Source organism: Dama dama, chromosome 20 (assembly GCF_033118175.1).
Source record: "Dama dama isolate Ldn47 chromosome 20, ASM3311817v1, whole genome shotgun sequence".
In the NCBI taxonomy this organism is placed as follows: Eukaryota; Metazoa; Chordata; class Mammalia; order Artiodactyla; family Cervidae; genus Dama; species Dama dama.
This window is the reverse complement of record NC_083700.1, coordinates 102,160,112-102,181,230: the sequence shown is the minus strand read 5'-3', so window position 1 is coordinate 102,181,230 and position 21,119 is coordinate 102,160,112. Positions and strand designations below refer to the sequence as shown.

Genomic DNA, 21,119 nt, shown 5'->3' with positions numbered 1-21,119 from the left:
CCAAGACTGAATAGAAATCATTGTGTATATACTTCCAAAGGAACATTTTAACAACGCCAACTTTAATCATTACTGACAGCAAAATTAGTATTGTATACCTGCATATGTGTGTTTGGGTAGTTGTAGGTTTGATTTTTGTTTTTATTTTATATATTCTCCGGTAGACCATAATGTACTTGAAAATTTTTAATTTTTCCCTTTTGTGGCTGGATTTCTTTTAACTACCTTCATATATTTGAACAAAAGATATAGTTTGTTGGAAGAACAAGAGCTTGAATAATGTAACTCATGTTATATTTAAGTCTTGAGGTATACTGTGACTGAAAATTATAGTAGACACAGCTGGATGATACCTACTTCATGTCTGCTTAGTTTTCTTTTTAATCGGTTCTTTCTGCTACCTCTGTTGGGCTTGGCTCTTTAGAACTTAGATTCTATTTGCATTATCACCCATATCTTCCTGTCTCTCCCCTCGGCATCTAAAAGCCAGACTCCACTGTTCAGTAGTTGACCAAAGTTTTTCTGTAAGAGTATTTACTGTAAACTAAGTTACAACTCTATACTCTGCAGTGGAAAAGGGCAATTGAAGGATAAGAAATGAAGATAAATTCTAGTGTAAGGCAGAACTAAAGGAAAAAAAAATCTTGTAAATGTTTAACTTTAAAGTGGCATGACATAGCTTGTGACCTTGTGTTCCTTAGTTCAGAGGAAGAAAGGATATATAAAAATAACCACAGCAAACAGCAGTGCTGATTCACTTGGTTATCCTTTTTCTTGGAAGTTCTGTCATTTTGGTCTGTCTCCATAGTTTCAGTTATACAGAAAACTAAAGAGAAAACCTGCTTAACTGGAAATATCCAGACACAGTGAGTTTTTCCTTTATCTACCTATGCTATATAGTTCTTGTGTGTATTTGTGTTAGCAGTTCAGTCATGTCCGGCTCTTTGTGACCCTATAGACCATAGCTCGCCAGGCCCCTCTGTCCAGGGAATTCGTGGGGCAAGAATACTGATGTGGGTTGCCATTCCCTTCCCCAGGGGATCTTCCCAACCCAGGGATCAAATCTGCATCTCCTGTGTCTCCCACATTGCAGGTGGATTCTTTACCACTTGAGCCATCGGGAAAGCCCCTGTGAGAAAATACTAAAGTTGAATGCTTTATACTTCTTTCACTAATTCACCTGCATGCATGTCTCATTTATGTGGAGATTTCAGAAAATGTATACAGATAAAATTGGTGTATACTGTAGTTTTTGTAACACTACAGGATCTAACAGTCAGGTAGGGGAGACAGATGATGTATGTATATCAAGTGTATGAAACTGATATGGAAAGTACAAGCAAAAGGCACAGAATTCAGAGGAGGGGAGACCCTCTGGCTTAGGAATGAGGGAAGGCATTTTAACTGGGTGTTGGACTTGGAGGTATGGGCATGAGCACTTCAGGTGTGGGGAACAGGAGGAGCAGGGTCATGATTCAAAAGGTATAGTGTGGGTTGAGAGCAGTAAATGGTCTTGTCTGCATAGCGCATAAGGAGATGAGTTAGGGATAGGTCCGTCGGTCCCAAGTGGCTTCAGTCGTGTCCGACTCTTTTGCGACCCTATGGACTGTAGCCTGCCAAGCTCCTGGAGTGGGTTGCCGTGCCCTACCCCAGGGGATCTTCCTGACCCAGGGATTGAACTCATGTCTCTTATGTCTCCTGCATTGGCAGGCGAATTCTTTACCACTCATGCCACCTGGGAAGCCCCGAGGGAGTAGCAAAAGAAAGAAGTCTCAGAAGTGAGTTGAGGTCAGATATTGGAGGGCCTTGACTGCGAAGCTGAAAAATTTGAACTGTCTCTCCTTAATAATGGTAAACCATTGGAAATGTTGGGTGATAGGTTGATATAACATTATCAGAGCTATGCTTTTATAATATTCATTAAATATAATTGTAAAAATGACCAGAGGATCCTAGAAATAGTAAACATTATGCAGTGAGTTCACATACTAGGTTCACAACCTATAGGATTATTGTGAGGGTAAAAGAGCAGTGTAAAAGGCTTAGAACCATACTTGGCACACAGTCCTAAATGAGTAGCATTAGCTGTTATCCATCATTTTTATTATTCCATGGAAGAGATGAGAACCTGAGTAGAGATAGTGGCAATATGAAGAAAGGTCAGGAGATGGACACTGTTATTACAGAGTTTACCAGTTAATTAGAATTGAACAGAATCTAGGATGACTCAGATTTCAAGCCTGGGAGACTGGAGGATGGAAATAGAAAAGTTAGAAGGAGCAGGTTTGGGGAAAGAAGAAGATAGATTTAACTTTAGACAAAAGGAGTTAAGAGTTCTGGGTGGCTTTCCAGTTGGAGATGTTCAGCAAGCAGGACTGGAGCTTTGGAGAAATACCAGAATTGGTAAAATATGTTTGGAATTTAAGCTCATCAAGATCATAACTGAACCTGGGGAATGGATGGAAAATCAAGGGAGAGGATGGACAGAGGACCAGAAGAATAAAGCTTTGTGTCTATGATGGAAACACAGGAAAGGTTGGACCCTGAAGTTGAGACATCTAGAAATGAGCATGGTGGAGTGCCATGCATGATACACGATCTTGTCACAGGTTCAAGTGAGCAAGGCCATCAGTATTAGCCCATAGGTTAAATATTCAGAAAGGTAATACTAACATTTTCAGTGTGTGCCTTGATATGAAGAAGATTAGAAATGCTGCCCTATGATCTGGCCTTCACTTTTTCTGAAAAAGTACAAATATTTCCTTGAAAAGTTATGCAGTAGCTTTTTGAGATTAGTTGTATATATGTTTATGTATATGTGTGTGGATGCATAACCTCAGGCTTTCTTGTTTAACTTCTTAAGTATACACACACATCTCCATCCAGTGCAAAGACTTTTTTCCCTAAGTTGCATCCACCTAATCTTATCACTGTTAGCTTTGTAAAGCCTCCAATGGCAGTGTTCTGCATGAAGCCAACCATAAATACACAGTAGGAATTTGGCAACATTTACTTAGCAAGTAATTTATATCCACATGGTCATGATAACACTGAAGAGCAGCACACACAGTACATTACCAGGAATAGGATGGCCTCATCTGTAGGATTTAGCAGATTTCTAGGCTAGGTATGTTGTAACTATCCTGAGTCTAACAGAGGCAATAAGAACCTTTTCATTAGAGGAATAGTGGTAAGTTTCCAGCCACCTTACTCCGTTGTTTATATCCTGAACTCCATGATTATTTCTCTTCTGGTAATTAACAGGCCAGATGCTCATAACGCTACCCTTGAAGGTAGTTAAGTAATGTAATATGTTTGTGTGAAACATAGTCCTTTACAGTTCATGGAGTGATTTTTAAAGTTTTTGTCAAACAAGATAGGTGAACACAACTCTTTCTTTTCAGAATGAAACATAGTACAAATAGATAGCATACTAGTTTGAATACTGCCATTATGTTGGGGAATTATCTAAATTTACTAAGATCAGAGAAATAGGTGAAGGATTTCCAAATAGATACAAGGTGAGAATTGTGTTAGTTGTTCTCTAGTGTTCCTTAGATGTGCAAATGTACATCTGTGGTATGTATTGGGTACCTCTTATATTTGAGTTCTTACCTTGAACCACACAGATTAGTGTTTTTAGATGAGTCATTGTGTTCTTAAATAATCAGCTGCTTGTATTTCCTAGCTGTGATTTATAATCTTCATTTTATCCCTGTTAGGTAGTTAGAACAGGGATTTTTGATTCTAAGAGGAATGGCCACATAATTAAAATAACATTGCCACTATGTTCCCCGTGTAGCTATGGCAGGTGATTCCTCCTAAAAGTGTGCAGCAGTGGAAGCGGCTCCAGTAAGTGGGGGCTAGAAGGCAATGGCACCCCACTCCAGTACCGTTGCCTGGAAAATCCCATGGACGGAGGAGCCTGGTAGGCTGCAGTTCATGGGGTCGCTAAGAGTCAGACACGACTGAGCGACTTCACTTTCACTTTTCACTTTCATGCGTTGGAGAAGGAAATGGCAACCCACTCCAGTGTTCTTGCCTGGAGAATCCCAGGGACGGGGGAGCCTGGTGGGCTGCCGTCTATGAGGTCGCACAGAGTCGGACACGACTGAAGCGACTTAGCAGCAGCAGGCTAAGGCTATTCCTCTCAACTATTGTGAAAAGATAGTGACTTCTCATCATCATTCCCCCAGAGACTGAACTTGATCTACTGGACCTTTTTATGTCTACTCTTGGTTGGTGACCAGATATTCCGAAGTCCTCGTCTTTATGGGCAACTGCAGCTTTAACAAGCTTGAAAACCTTAAACTTTCTACTCTGAAATATATAAGAATCTGACATCTTGGCTTTTTAGGGTATATTCTCCAGGAGGATGATCAGGAAAACTAAAAGATAAAGGGCTTGATGGGTTTATGTTTCAGGCTGAGAGGATCCATAGGTTCTCAAGTGTTTGGTCCTTTGCTGAGTTACCAGTTCTAAAGAGGGAGGAGAGCACGCCATGAAAGAGCACAGAGCTGAGAATAAGGGCATATGGGTCGTGGTTCTGGCTCTGGCATATACTTGCCCTATAACCCAAGACATGTCCCTCAGTCTTCTGGATTCTTTATCTGTCAGATGGGAATATTAGTATTTGTGTTTGTAGTGAAGAATAAATTAGATAATGCAAAGGAGGAAAGCTACTTTACAAAGTGTAAAGCATGTACAAGTGCAAACGATTAGCGTAACCATCTCCATTGCTTTGCATCCTTTGAAGTGGTCTTTACATTCTCTGTTCCTGACAGCTGTATACACAGAGGTGGCAGATTCAGCGTTTGGTTGACCTGGAGGATTTGTTTATTCTCATGCTCTTTCTTGCTTGCTTGCTTTTAACTTTCAAATCAGTGCTAAAGACACTAAGCAGAGGGCAGAATTTAGTGTCTGTGAATCAGCAGAATCATGCAGCTAAATCAATAAAGCCAAGCTCTTATTGACACTCTTTTAATGCCCTCCAAGTTTTTAATCGAGAATTCTCCAGTTTTTAGATGGATTAATTCACCAGCACAATCTTCTGTTTTTCACTGGAGTCTGTGATTAGATAATTATGAACATTTGTGTTAACATTTTCTAAAGTAGAACAGGTTTCTTCCCATCCCCACCTTTTTTTTACTTTTCCATTGTATTACTACACAACAGTTACTGCACAGCTGAGCTTTGGTACTTGAGAAGGGATTTCCCCATATGCACATTTCAAAGAAAAGAACCCAGAGTGAAGTCAAAGGTACCTGGCATCTTAAAATAGTTCTTGAGGAGCTTGTGTTTGTTCATTAATAGATGTGTGTGGAGTCCCCACTATGTGCAAGCCATGTTTTCCTTGAGGATGTGCCAGAAACAAAAAGATAATTACATAAGAACTGGAGAGAAAATAGGAGCATGAAAATTTTAGGCTTAAAAAATAATGTGCCTAATAATAATAATGTGTCTGAAGAAAGTGAATACACTAATTATAGAAATAGATTTTATTGGGTGCCAGGAATGGTTTCTTGAGGAGAAAAAAATTTAGTGATCACTGATCAGTAACTGTGTATGTTTAACTTCTTACAGTTGTACATAGTGTGAAAGCAAGCTCCTTAGCAGTGCTAGTCCCCAAAAAAACTTTAAAAAGTTGGTTTCAATCCATTAGATAGTTTCAAAAATTAATACTTTCACAACATGTTCCCTTTACTCCAAGATCTTGGAGGTAGAAGCAGCCAGGGCTCTTTTCAGAGCTTGAAACAGAATCTTTCTCTTGGTTGGTGGGGCCAGATGGGATGGGAAGCTGCCTAGATTCCAGGTCTCCTCCACCTTCTAACATAAAAAACAAGATTCCTTCTACAAGACAGAACAGCCACATACTCCCTGCTTACAGAAGTCGGAGGTGTCCAAGGAGACATGTTCTAAGAATTTTAGTTTTTTTGGATTTGTCTAGAGAGAGAGCCTGCATAGCTACTGATCATTGACATTCCCAAGGATTTAAGTTAAGAGCGTACCTAATCATATCTATCTTGATTTCTTTATTTGGAACTAGTATATTCATTCTGAATTTAAAACTTTAAAGGGCTTTAAGTTATTTTACGTTTATAAAAGAAGTGGAAGAAGATTTCTCAGTGCATTTGTTTCTATGCATCTGACTTTGCACTCCGGAAACTCTTAAGTAGTCTAAATTAGAGAAAGAAGCAAATTGGGTTACTTGTTACTGTATGTAAGGGAGATTGGTCTTTTGGTGTGGTACTGTGTTTGAGACTGGTCAGACCAGGATAGATGACTTGTTTAGCTCTGAGCAGTGATTTTGATATGCCATATGACATTTATATGATGCTTGGTATTTTTCAAGGCCTTTTTACATGTGTTTCCCATTTGTGTGCTGCAGCTGCCTTGTGAGGTGACCAGAGCCCTCAAGAAGTTAAGTGACAAGTTAGTAGCCAGAGAACAAGAACCTCCAAAAGATTTTCAAATAGAAAATGGATTTTAATGGATTTTCAATAGAAAATCCAATAGATTTTTCTTTATGTACTTACCCTGTACTTTACTGCCCCCCACTGTTTGCAGCTGAGTATTCATAGGTGCTACTGACTTTCCTAGAGACAAGCAAGAGGGAATGATAAAATAGAAAAGAGAGTGAGGGAGCAAGGAAGGAGACGCAGAGAATTAAGGATGTTTGTATGATAGGAGATAGCAGTGCCATGAGCATCTTCTCTTCCATGTTTGCCACAGAGATTTTGGGAACAAGTGGATTAAAATGATCTTTTGGGTTAAGGATTTGAGTCAGTGATCACAGCTGAGATTGCTCATATCTCTAAATAGTTTGCATATACACGCACCTTAAAGCAACATGAAGTGAGAATGAAGAAGCTGTACCAAATCAAGAACAGAGTTTTAGAGCTTTTGTATTTCCAGCTCCTCCATTTACTGCATGTGACCTTGAGCACAAAGATACCCAACTCTTGGCTTTCTTATCTGTAAAATTGAAATAATACGGATATCTTTGTCCCTGAGCTGAGTGGAGATCAACTGAGGATAATGTATGAAACAAGTATTATGTAAAACTCTAAAGCTCTTAAGTTGGTATCTTTGAAACATTCTTCAGAATCACACTTTTCACTTCTGGGCATACGTCAACTCGGGATCCTGCTAGAGACTGGGTGAAAGGTTGTTCTTAGAGTTTCTGAGTCTCAGAAGGGATCCAGGAAGCAGAATGACTCTTTGTTTTGAACATGATTTAGCTTAAACAACAGGCACTGTGGACTTCCCTGGTGACTCAGAAGGTAAAGAGCCCACCTGCAATGCTGGAGACCTGGGTTTCATCCCTCGGTTGGGAAGATCCCCTGGGGGAGGACATGGCAACCCACTCCAGTATTCTTGCCTGGAGTATCCTCATGGACAGAGGAGCCTGGCAGACTACATTCCATGGGGTCTCAAAGAGTTGGACACGACTGAGCACACATAGCACTATTCTTTCTCCAGCTTGTGTTAGAATTTTCTTTGAGGCTCAGAGTCTGAAAAAAACAGTTACTTGTCATTCTTCCTTCAGAAATTTATTTACTTTCATTAGGTTGGAGTGTCAAGAGAGAGTAACAGGTATTTTTGTGGCATGGAGCGGGCTGGAGATTGAATGGGTGAGGAAGCCATCTAACAGTTGTGTAATCTACTGCAAGCTTTCCAATCTCTGGCACTCAGTTTCCCCATTGTTATGTTAACAAATCCCCTTTTTTGGTAAAGGGCTAGATAATATTTTTAGCTTGTTGGTCATACACTTTCTTTTGTAACACTTGAACTCTACTGTTACCGCGTTGAAAACAACCATAGACAATGTAAATGAATGAGGCTGCAGTCTTCCAGTAAAAGTGAATTTATAGAAACAGGCTGCAAGCCAGATTTGGCTTAGGGGCTGTAGTTTGTGGGCCCTTGCCTTTAGAATACTTCACTAAAATACCTGTTGGTCTTTTTTCTCCATAATACAAAATACTGATAGTGTTTTGTTGCTGTCATACAGGCCTGTGTATATAACATATATCATGTAAGTTGGACATCATTGAAGGAATGAGGAAACAAGTGTGTGAAGTAATATGTTTACATATCGTTTCTATTCCACAGAAACAGGTTTGTTTTTTTTTAATGTTCTGGTCATGCCTTCCTGTTAAGTTTCATACCATAAGTTGCTCTACCTTCCTTTTTTTCCAGACACACTGTATTATGATCTAGTCCTTGTTTGAAAGGTTATGTTGTAGTAGACAGCAAACAGAAACATGTTTTTGTTTCTGAAGGAAGTGTCTCTGCTGCCAGTTTGAAAATGTGTCTTTGTGAACAGATCTTCAGGAAGAGTAGTGTGCAGCCAGTTCCAACCTATAGTCTTTTGGAAAGCACAGTTTCTTCTGTAGGCAGTTAGAAAAGGGGCTTCAGACTTACTTAGCCATTTGGAGTTCAAGACAGACACCCCCTCAAACACTGAACTTGGCGTTGTTCAGGATTAGGGAAAGGGGTCTCCAGTAAGACTACATTATTCATTATTATAGTAGTGGGGTACTGTATAGTAACCTGTCAGTAAGCATGACCATCTGGTATCCAGTTATGTTTAGAACTTAAGTAGTCAAGTTTCTGGCACTAGGCTTAGTGCTTTCTTGCTTCGGTAGAAACCTTAGATGAGCTTAAATAAAGACAATTGAACCCTCTTTTCTCTCTTTGTCACCCTGCCTTGTATTCATTCACTTATTGCATCCTCAAGCAGTGAAGTGTAGGCCTTCCATACCAGACGCCCTCTTTGCCCTTTGGTGTATGTGTTCAGTGGACATTGCATCTGCAGTGGCTTAGTACAGTGACTGGCCCAAGGACACTAGCTAGTCGGCAGCAGGCCAGCTCACAAACGAAGGTCTTTTTATTTCCAGAACAGTGTTATTTTTCTTTTGAAATTGTCATATGCCTCCTTAACGCTTGAAATCCTTTTTAGCCATTGTGATTGATAATGGTTTTAGGCGCATCTATGTAAACATGAGAACCAGCTTGATGTTGGAATTGTTTTGTTGCAGAAATTTCAGTTCTCAAATTTAGTTTTCACTTTTCTTTGTAGTTTGAGAGAATATCTAAAATAGCAAGCACAAGTTAGCTTTCTTCTTCATTCATTCATATTAATATTCTTTCTTTATCTCTCGTTGTCTCTCATTCCCCGTTTGAAATATAGTATCTCAACAGTTTTAGCCAACTCAAATAAAGAAGCTTGGAACTAACTTCAATAAATACCTGAGTACTGGAACATAAAATGTGTGCGATAGAGCTACTAACTGGGCAAAATGAAAATCATGTATCTAATGACAGGAAACCATGATCAAAATGCAAGTCAAGAAAAGAAGTGAAGAAGTTAATATGCTTTGAACATAGGGAGATGCTTCATATATATTAAGTTGGAGATACATAGGAACTATTAGGGACATTCTCAGCATTCAGCCTAAATAAAGGCTGCAAGTTGGATGGTGAGGGCCACTGAGGTAAAAGAAGGTACCAGTGTTTAGATTTGTTCTTCAGTCACAACTGGGCTAAGGCATATTTGCTTACATTTAACAGTGAGAGCATTATTTTTAAGTAAAATTTGACTACCTGGAATGGGGCAGCTCTAGTATTTTAATAAGAAGCAGCATTGATCAAAGATTGGTCTTCATTTTAGGGGAGTTTCCTGTGGTCTTTTTTCCTTGAATAGTTGTTGCGATGATAGGGATTTAGGTATTGTTTCCCAACAACATTTGTTTGGCTTTAGTTACTTTAGAGAGCTATATGTGGGTTTAGACATATTACAAAGGATTTTTGTAGAGAGAGTGAGGTATATGCCAAGAAATAGGCTTTAGCTCTAAAGGCGCAGGGTTTTAGAGACTAGGGGATATTGTAGTAAAACCTTATGTTTCTTTGTATTTTATGAGCTTGATCATTTTGATGCATCCTGTTCCATGTCCAGCATGTCACTCAGGGAGGATTTGGTAAGAATGGTCCCTGGTCAAAACCAAGAGCTTGAAAGACTTCCAGGAGAATCTCAAAGGAGGAGCACTCTGCTTTTGAGATGTTTTGAAAACTGCTTAAGTCTTCTTTCTTCAAGAATGATAAAGAGTAACTGGATATTTGAATGACAGTTAGATTGTGTGCCCTTGAGTGATCTGATCGAATCATCTCATTTTCTGCATGATTTTCTCCTTATCTTCCTGGCAGTGGATGGCCAAACAGAGGTATTCCCCACCCCCTTTCTCCTCCTACTTACTTGTCATTAATTTTTCAAACTTTGTTCATCTGTCCTGGTCACCTTTCTGAGAAGATTCTGACTTTCAAGAGTTTTATGCGGTGGAATAGTACACACCGATGTTTCCAGCCTTCTGGTCTGCCTTGTAACTTCCAGGACATGTGTATGTGTGTCTGTCTGTCCTCTTCCTTCATTTTATCTTAAATTCACTTCAGCAAGTCACGTGTATTTCTTTCTGATTGTAGTCCTACTAACGCTTTAAAGGCCCAGCGAGAACCTCATATATTCTGAACTTCCTAAAAATAATTTGCGGTCCCAATAAATCTTATTTCAGAGCCAGGCTTCCCAAGAGGCCTCTTTTTCCTCAGAAAATACATATGCAACCACTCTCCTTCATTCAGAAGTAATTATTTATCAGACTTTGTTCTAGGTGCTGTGAGGGATTCCAGAGATGACTCATACTCATGTCCTACCCACAAGAAGCTTATAAACCAGAAGGGGAAATGTGGTAAGAAATACATAAATAATGATCATACAAGGTAATGCGGTGAGGGCAGGAAGAAGTACAGATTAAGAGCTCTGAAGGTTCATGGAAGGAGTGATCACTTGTGGTGATTTAGAGACCTGGGAGAGATGGCAGTTGATTTGAGCATTGGAGAAATGGCCTTTTCCTGGTGGCCTTTGATTCTTCCCATTTTAGTTTTGGAAAAGAAGCTGTGTTTAAAACCAGATAAATTAAAAGATAATGAGTTGAGATTTCTTATAGCAACAACCATTCAATACTTTATCTGATTCTTAAGTCTTTATTAAATAATTAATCAGGCACTCTTATTTGGGTATTTATAAACTAATTAATGAACATGAATGATAAATCTAATATTAATTATGAATTAAATCTGGGAAATACTATTGTCCATTTTTCAGAAGAGTCAGTTAATGCGGCTTGGTCTTAGTGTATGTAAATAGCTTTATCTCATGATAGCAATAGCAATTTAACATGGAGTAAAAAGCATCCTGGGATATAAATCTCTTTCTTACTTTTAAATCCATTCCTTTCTCATCATTCTAGAAGATGAACCTGGCATATTTTCCATGGGTTGTAGATGTTACAAATAGGCTACTTCTGTAGCAAAATCAATTTAGTTGCAATTAATGTAATATTAAAATAAGTGATAAGTTACTTTATGTTTTTCAACATGGGTGTTTAGTGAGCAAAATTTGTTTATGATTAGGTTTTATTATTTTAATTTTAAGTTGTGCCACGGTCAGAAAATATTGAGAATACTAGCTTATTTTCATAAAATCTGTTGCTTGAGATTTGGTCTAATTTATAAAGCCCCATGTAAAGACTGGATCTGCTTTAAGGAAAGCCTTTTGAATAAAAATACTCACCTTTTTTAGGAATTTATAGTAACAATTTATGGTCTTCCAAGAGATACTGAGAATTATCTACAAATTATTTCTGTGCAAAGATGCTAGAAAACATGCTCCAAACCATTTTCTCTTTTTCCTCATGAAAAGATCTTCTGTCCCTGATGAGGAGAGTACAGTACCTTTGTTTTTTTGAAGTCAGGAATTTATGAAAAGAGGTTTCTGGATGGAAAAATCATAAAAGTTGTAACTACATCCAAAGCTGAAATGATCCTTTGTTTGTAAATTCAGCTTAATGTAAAGAAGAGCAGTGAGAGCTGTCCAAAGATGGAAAAGAATGCCTAGCCAGTGCACCAGGTTCTCAGAACTGTAGGGGGAGGAGCTCGTGTTTCAATGAATTGAGGGAGCTGGGCAGAGGTTGAAGTAGAGCTGTGAGCATCTTTTAGAGGAGCTGAACCTGAGTGGTTCTTAAAGCACCCCCTGCTCCGTTTTAAGGTTCTATGAGGCAGTTAAATGTAAAGAACATTATTATTGATTTGGATTTTTTTGCCATTATCCATTTATGGTTTTCTAATTCAGAATGGGTCTCTCAAGTTAAAAACTTAATAACCTTTAATATGTATGTCAGTTCCAGAAAAATTTTTTTAACTTTTGTTTTGTGCGCACCCCCACTCCAACAGTGTGTGGCTCTGAGCCAGCCAAAGATTCATTCATGAACTATTGACTGCACAGATGTTTGGGAACTGATTGCGCCAGCACATGCTTAGTTGGGGCCATTCAAGATTTAAAAGCAGACTATGCCCAGATGGTTTTAAAAATGCTTCTTGAATTATGTACCTTGATAACATTTGTGGGAGGAGATCAGAGGATAGTCAAAACTGGTTACCAGCTTTGTAAATCTTAAAGACCTTTGCACTCAGAGGAATCCTGCTTCTCATTAGCAAGTTATACAGAGTATCACACTGGCAACTATGCCTCTTCCTTCTTTGACCATAGCAGCTTACATGGCAGATTCTGTAAGATCAGGCCTCTCCTTGGGTCCATACAGTAAAAGGTTAGATTCGTTTTTAAAGTTTTTTGATAATTAATTTCATTTCTGGAAAAATTTTATTTGCACCTTTTAAAAAAGGTTAGATTCTCGCTCTCATCATTGTCATGAGTACCTCATAAGAATCTATTAGTAAAAATAAATAACTAAACTTCTCTAGATTACCTTGACTTCTTTGCTCTCAGTACATCTAAGAGAATAGTGTATAGGTCACGTGCATATGGTGATAAGTGAAGATGTCATGGGAGCTGAGCTGAAACGTTCTTACTTGGATTTTTAGGACTCAAGATTTTAATCTAGTCATTTCCAACTGTGATTCAACACTCTTCACTTTAATTCCCTCCAGAAACTCCAGGATCATATTGCTTCCTAGGACTTAGAGTTCCTGCTGATGTATAGAGCTGCTTGTGGGCCTTCAGCACCAGAAATTGGCTCCAAACCTTTTCCCATTACATCATCACCCACTAATGTCATTACACCAGGGTGAAATCTGCTTTGAAGATTGTACTCTTGTTTTCCTTCTGTTCTTTCCTCTCATCATTTCCTTTAGAAGAAAAAGGAAAAAAAGAAAATCAGAGATTTCTAGGACAATCCCAAGCAAACATTTAGGAGTGAATCAGACATCCTCACAGTCTAAACTTAGATTTATCAGCCTTCGTCCACTCTGCTGATAGAGATTGATCTGCCCGGCACGCATCCACAGGGACCCTGGGAAGTAGCAGTTTGGTCATGTGACACCTGGCCTTGCTGCTTTTCTTTCAGCCCTTCAGAGTTAGTTCTTAAAGACTTACATAGCTCTCCGCCAGCATCCTGTCACTGGCATGTTAAATCTTTTTGAGTAATTTCACAGAATAGAAATTCTTGGGATATCACTAAAGTTTATTGTTCTTTCTGTTTAATTAAACTGTTTCTTAGATTTAAGTATTTGCCAGATAAACATTTAAGCCATCTGCAGTTTTTTACTTTCCCTCTGTAAATCTTTTCAAACATTACTGTATTATCTATATTTATGGTATAGATATAGCTGGTGCAGTGATCCTTATTCATCTTCCTTCCCTCATGACAAAGCAGTTGACCAAACTTTGGTCCTCTTCTCTCTCTACTGAATTTAATTCCCCGTTGTTTTTCAACCGTCTTTAAAGCTTCCAATTGTCGGTGGGCTTTGTTTGACTTTGTGCCTGACGACAAGGTTCAGGTAAGGGAAGAACTGGAAGTGACTTCAAAGACTTTGTGCCATCCACTCAGTTACTGGCCTGGGCTTTACAGATTTTGTGTCCTTTGAGGCAGATTAGTTTGAGATTAGAAAGAATAATAATCGTCAGCCCCAAAGAAATGGGACCACAGTGACTAAAACAGCAGAATGAACTTGGCTCTTAGTCTTAAGACTCTGGTTTACATTTATGTACAGTGTTAGTCACCTGGGACTCTTAATATATGTGCTGCAGGCTGTGGCACAGAGAAGCCACGTGGAACTGGAAAACACTGGAGAGGACGGCACTGAAAACTATGGACAGCACCAGGGCAGCAGAGTACATTTTTTTTCCCCTTCTCTTCAGAATAAGACATTAAAAGTCCTTGATTCACATTAGGATTTGAGTTTGGGTTTCTAGCAGTTTATATATATATATATGTATATTCATTTATTTATTTATTTTTCCCCCTAGGAATTTTAGATTTTCTGATTTCAGCTTCTTCTTAGTCTCTGTGATATAAGCTGGAGGAAAGGGAAAACATTCCTCATTTTTTTCTAAGACTTTAAGTTGGTGTGAAAAACCTCTTCAGCACAATTGTATTATCTTCTCAGACTGAAAAACTGAATGAATTAGTGAAAACATCCACAAGGAAAGATATAAATAGATATAAAGCCTGACTTTATTATGTGTAACATGTGTCGTGTGTGTGTTTGTTTTTAGCTGTCAGAATGTCCACAGAAGGAGGATTTGGTGGTGCTAGCAGCAGCGATGCCCAGCAGAGCCTGCAGTCCTTCTGGCCTCGTGTCATGGAAGAAATCCGGAATTTAACAGTGGTAAGGAAAAGTGAGAGACTTTTAACGAGCTTTGAGATGAATAACCAAAACTTAGGCTAAAGCATTTTTAATCTCAAGCACCATTTACAAAGGTATAGTTCATTTCTGACCTGTGGGTAGGAAGATGACGATTTAATTTACTTTAGGTGAAGTAACTACATGGATTTTTTTTTTTTTAATGGCTTTCTTTAGGCCTGTGGATGCTTTGACTTGGAGACTGTTTAGTGTGAGGCAGATCTTTTAGAGAATGCAGGAAAGCAGGGCTTCCTTTCCCCCAGAAGCTGTAGTTCTTTTCTGTGGCCTGATTTAGTGGGCCTGCCAGGTTTCTAGGACCCGGTGAAAACTGTTGGGCAATTAATTCGACAACAAATAAATATGTATTAAATAGTTACTGAGTCAGGCACAGTGATGAATCTGAAGCATTAAAAGGGAGAGTACGATGTTATATCCATAATGAAGAACGTTCTGTTTGGTGCCATTTCAGCAAATGGCTGAAGGAGTACTATGTTAGATATGTCATTCCTGCCGCAGAGGTTTTAGCATCCTGGCAGAGCGAATACTGAATTCTTTCCTGATGTAGAACTCAAGTTGCAATTTCTTAAGAGTTTCTGGTCCTTAATCTCTGACATACCTGATCAGTTTTCATGTACTCGATGAATACTTAGACACCTACTATGGCTAGTCTAGTTATTGTGAACCACACAGACAAAACTAGTACACTCACAGAGCGTGCATTCTGGTGGGAGAGACAGAAGCAGGTAATGAACAAATAAAATAAACGATAACTTCTCATTGTGATGAATGTCCACTGACTTCAGGGGTCAAAAAAAAAAACACCTATATTCTGGACATATGGGGGATTTTTAGCATTTGACCTGGTTTGGGCTTTCTCTGAGTGGCCTGTGTTCACTGGTGGATTTCCACTGAAAAATCATCCTTCTGCAGTCTAAAGGTGGTAGTTATCAATAGTATCTTAGATATAAAACAGAAGGGAGGGAAAAAATGGAATTATAAAGTGAGAAGTGGGATATTTTGTATGTTTTGAGGAGATAGTGTCACGGTTAAGCTTTCAGGTTTTAGTGCTGGGATCAGCCTGGTGTAAAACTAGTGCTTCCTGAGTTCTGGTGGGACTAGGCAGTGCAGCAGGTTTGCTCCAGCTTGAGTACAGAAACAAATTCAGGATCAGACAATTGACCAGGTGACCGTTAGAAGTTCAAATTCAGCACCTAGCTTTTCTGTATTTTGTTGGACTTTGAATTTTTTTTTTAATTGTGGTAAAAACAACACAACAAAATTTACCATCTTGACCATTTAAAATGTACACTTCCGTGGTATATTCACATTGTTGTGAAACAGATCTCCAGGACTTTTTCATCCTGCAGAGTTGGAGCTTTACACTCGTGAAACAACTATCCACTTTCCCCACTCTCCAGCCTTTGGTAACCAGTGTTCAGCTTTGTTTCTATGAATTTGGCCACTCCAAGTACCGCATATAAGTAGAATCATATAGTACTTGTCTTTTTGTGCCTGGCTTATTTCACTTACTTAGCATAATGTTTTCAAGGTTCCTCCATGTTGTAGCATATGGCAGGATTTCTTTGTTTAGGCTGAATGGTATTTCCTGTATATATGTATATACCACATTTTGTTTATCCAGTCAGCTGTCAGTGGGCATTTGGGTTGCTTTTGTCTTGCCTATAGTGAATAATGCTGCAGTGAAGAGGAATATGGGCTTTAATTTTATCCTGCTTGGTTTAATTTTCAAGTTTGATTGACATCAGAGAAGATAGTGGTGTTGACCAACTTTTTGTAGCTAGACAGCTAGTCCTTCAGAGGTTAAAAGTGGATGACTTTGAGGGGTTCACTTTTAGTTCAAGTTTTATGAGTAAGGAGAAAGAAGACCAAGGAGGAAAGTCATTTTTAATCATTCTGTTGATGGCTAAAATTTTCCTTCCACATACTCTCAAGAAAAGAATCCTAGACTGCTACCATGGTATCTCTTAAATCAGATGCTTAGAATAATGTTTGGCTTGTAATAGTGAGTGAGTGAGTGAGTGAAAATTGCTCAGTCATGTCCGACTCTTTGCAACCCCATGGACTCTACAGTCCATGGAATTCTCCAGGTCAGAATACTGGAGTGGGTAGCTTTTCCCTTCTCCAGGGGAATCTTCCCAACCCAGGGATCAAACCCAGGTCTCCTGCATTGCAGGCGGATTCTTTACCAGCTGAGCCACAAGGGAAGCCCTGGAGTGTAATAGGTGCACAGTAAATGTTTAAATGAATCATAGACTCCTCCAGTTCAGATTTAGTGTGAAGCAGCATAGTGCTAAGTTTGAGTGAGAATGCAATCCAATGAAGTCCCTTTGCAAAACTTTTATTTTCCCTCTGCTGATGGCAAATGAAGACATCTGCTTCTCTGACCTAACCTCTGCCTGTGTGACATGGCTGATATTTAGTATGTGCCTTTATAGAGCTCAAACAGCACTTAACAACGAGACTTCCTCAGATATAGCAGAGCTTCTTAGGCTGATACCTCAAAATGTCTACCAGATTTTTTAAAAAATCTGTATGTTCAAACTATCCAACGTAAATAAAGTTTATGAGAACACTCATAAGGTGTTGTGGTCTCTCAACATGTCTCACAGTAAGACTGTGACAGAGATGTTCCAAAAATAAGTCATTAGAGTTTGCTAGTCCATGGGGTCGCAAAGAACTGGACACAACTGAGCGACTCAGCACAGCTGATACAGCCCATGATATATTGGAGACTCTGGCCACAGTTGTCTTGGTCTCTGTTCTGCAGAAGCAGTCTGTCTTTTGTCTCAGCTTGGCCGTCATGCTCTCCTCATTCTTGAAAGCTCTGCGTTGTCCATAAACCCAGGTGGTGCTCACCTGAAACTGAAGTTGATTAAAAATCATACCAAAATGATTATATACCAGGATGATTGTGTAAAATACTATATTCCTGCTTAGCAGAGCTCTGGGAGCAATAATTAATAGACTTCTTGGCATTAAATCTTACTCTCTAGACCTCTTTGAAAGTGGGGAAGAAAGAGCTCACTTTTGTCCTTTGTGGGGCAGGTGGGGAGGTAGTAATGCTGAATCTTAAAGAAAAATCTAATCCTCCTTCAACCTCCCTCCCTACACCCCATTTAGCCTTCAAAGTAATTTAATGCTTTGGTCACTTTCTTTTAATTGCCAGTTATATCTTTTCATTCTTCAGTGTCCCCAGATTGGAAGATGACATTTCCACCATTACAATCAAGTCAGATAACCATTTAAACAAGAACTTGGAGGTGAAGTTTGGTGGACTGCTAAAAAATAGGTCCTGTGCTGTTTGAGCCCTTCCTGTGGAACAGTGCTTCACAGACTTTATTGTCTATATGTGAACCACATGAGGGTCATGTTGAAATACAGATTTTGATTTAGCAGGTTTGGAGAGGAACCTGAGATTCTGCACTTCATTCATGTTCCCAGATGATGCCATTGTGGGTCTAGGGACCTCACTTTGAGCAGCAAGGCTTTAAAGCAGTGGTCCTTAACCCTCACTGTGGATTATACTCACCAGGGTAGTTTTCAGAAAATGTGATGCCAGGACTGCGCTCCCTAGAGTTCCTGATTCAGTTAGTCTGAGGTAGAGCCCAGATATCTTGTGTTTCAGAAGCTCCCCAAGGTTATCCTAACATGCTGTCCATGTTGAGAATCACTGCTTTTGAGAAGATAGAATCTTTATTTTGCAGAGTGAGTGCCTGACAAGTAGGCCTGCAAAAGATTCCTCATCATTATTTGAAACTCCAGATGTTGTTTAGTTCAGCCTGAGACCTATTGACTGTAATTTGGCTTTAAACTCTCATTGAGTGAATTCAGACTTCTTGAAGTTCAGCAGTTTCAGATGGCAGCATTTTTAAACATACTTGTTTGGTTGTGGTCAGGAGCACAAAGATGTTCTGAGAGAGAATCCGCTCTCCCACCTTTCTGATGTCACTCCCAAGAATAAAACGTGTCAGTTGTTACTCCACTTGGATTCGCATCAGGATAAGAAGTTAAATGTTACTCCTGTCAGTTGCGTGGTTGCCAATGACAAGGGGAGCATTGAATTGAAAGCCAGTTTACCGATCGTGAAGGGGCGCTTCTCTCCAATAAGCTTGTCATAAAGCCTTACATGTGACTGGAAAGCTGGGCTGAGATTATAGAAAGCTGGGCTGTTGTCAGAGATAATGAGCCACACAAGCACAACTGAAGATCCTTTAAGATCTCAGGGTTTAGAGATCATGAGAAAATTTCTCACAAAAGAAAAGATGTATGAGACTTAGAACAGAGTTTTTTGTAAGTTTCTTCCTCATTTTACTCTTCATCAAGGTGGGACTGTATCTTGACTTTTCCTTGTTGTTTTTTTTTTAATTTTAGTCTCATAAAAATTCTGAAAGTAATATTTTATTCTTTCAAGTTGGGGAAGGAGGTCTTTTTATCAGCTCTGAGCTTTAGTTAAGTAATCTTAGAACAGTGTTGTGGGAATTATATTAAATGACGAAGCCAAATGAGAGCATACTTGTAAGAGACCTAAATCTTGTGGTCATAATCTTGTGCTGTTATGTATCATCCTGGGAGGCCTTCCAAAGGAACTATCATCCCTAGCATTTTCTTTGGCATTTCTGTTTAGCATCATTTTGCGTGATACACCACACAAGAAGGAGGACCAGTGATTGATTTCTGTAGTTAAATGTTTTTTGTTTTTAAATCCCTTTAGGGTCTGGCCCCAATCCAGCATTCCCTTTCCTGCTTCTCCCCTCTGTACTGAGGTCATACATCTAAAACTTAAATAGGCCAGGTTTTTTTTTGTCTCTGTGCTTCTGTGTGTGCTGTGTCCTTTGTCTGAATAACATTCACGTAACACTTTTCCAGCAAGCAGATTTGCAGGATCCCCAGACACGATTTAGGTGTCAGCCCCTCTGTGAAACATTTACCAACTCCTCTTGCTCACTCCAACACCTCCCCCCAACCCACCACTGCCAGTTGGTCATTTCTTTCTTTTCCCTGTGGGATTTTACACCCCCATTCTAGTACAGCTTAGGGGATTATAATATTTCTTAAGTGATAGTCTTTAAACTATTTGGCTGTTCAAAGAAAGTGAAGTTACTCAGTTGTGTCTGACTCTTTGCGACCCCATGGACTGTAGCCTACCAGGGTCCTCTGTCCATGGGATTTTCCAGGCAAGAATACTGGAGTGGGTTGCCATTTCCTTCTCCAGGGGATCTTCCCAACCCAGGGATCAAATCCGGGTCTCCCGCATTGCATGCAGATGCTTTACCATCTGAGCCACCAGGGAAGCCCGGCTGTGTATTTGCATCTTCCACATAGTAGTAGGTATCATACATTTGCTATCAGTTGAGTTGCATGAAGGTACAGATGAAAGAGGAGGAGAAAAAATTAGAATGTGTTATGCTATCTCCTTTTGGTGAAATTTTAGTAAGCTGGACTTCTAAGCCTCTACCACTCCAGAGTTAGATTTTTAGAGGCTTTGTGGAAAATGCTGATACTTAATGTGGAAAAGGAAAAGATAAAAAATTGATGTTGGGGTTTTGTAGAGGTCAGTGGTAGCCAAGCAGCTTGTTGGATTTGGGTGGAGAAATTAGATATCTTGGGATTTCCCTGGCGGTCCAGTGGTTAGAACTCCACACTTCCACTGCAGGGGGTAATGGGTTCCATCCTTGGTTGGGGAACTAAGATCCTGCATGCCACAAGGTGCGGCCAAAAAAAAAAAAAAAAAATTAGATGTCTTGGTGTACATTTCATCTTAATAGTTCCTATTTTTCTGTATTCATAAAATAGATTCTGGGAAGGCTGATGATATTTCCCCAAAATGATCCACTGCCTTCTTTGACGTATAGTTGGTGTTTTTTATTGGTCTTGGAAAAGAAAGTTCACTAATGCATGTTAATTACACCAAATCTCAAATAAGAGCTGCTTCCTCCGTAATGTAATGATGTAAATTCCCAGGTGAGCATATTGGATTTGGTGAATCACATTTCAGACCACTTATAGTATCAATCATTTGACACCTAGTGCCAGTAGGGATTTTGCTGATTTTAGCTAATCTCTGCCTTTTGAGTTTTCTCTTCTTTGCAGCTTTGAAACCCAAAATTGATTTTTATTTCTAGAATTCCATCCATCATTGGCTGTGTATTTAAATACCAGTAGTATCAAAATAAAATGAAAAAGCACTTAAATCACAAGTAATTGAGTAGTGCTGATCGAAAATTCCTTTCCTAAATCCTTTCCACAGTAAAGTTAAGTGGTTTCTTCCCAACTTACTTAGTCTTGTTTGTTAAGAAAAAATTGACAGGACTACTCCTACATAGCAGCTGTTAAATTCACCCTTACCCTTTTGCCACACTCTTCTACTCCTACCCCCACCCCCAGCAGATTTTGAAGATAGGGCC

The 21,119-nt window shown here is 39.3% G+C and overlaps 1 protein-coding gene across 6 annotated transcripts in view; it reads left to right on the top strand.

The window, feature by feature from the left end:
- Positions 1-21,119, top strand: part of NFYC (nuclear transcription factor Y subunit gamma) — a 62,368-nt gene that overhangs the window by 19,616 nt on the left and 21,633 nt on the right. For 3 of the 6 annotated variants that reach the window (XM_061122256.1, XM_061122258.1, XM_061122259.1), the window contains one exon: positions 14,567-14,679. In XM_061122256.1, the coding sequence (XP_060978239.1) occupies positions 14,575-14,679 (105 nt within the window). In that variant the 5' untranslated portion in view covers positions 14,567-14,574. Of the gene's footprint in view, positions 1-10,652; positions 10,743-14,566; positions 14,680-21,119 lie in introns of those variants that run through there. The other 3 variants (XM_061122255.1, XM_061122254.1, XM_061122257.1) reach the window with 2 other exon arrangements.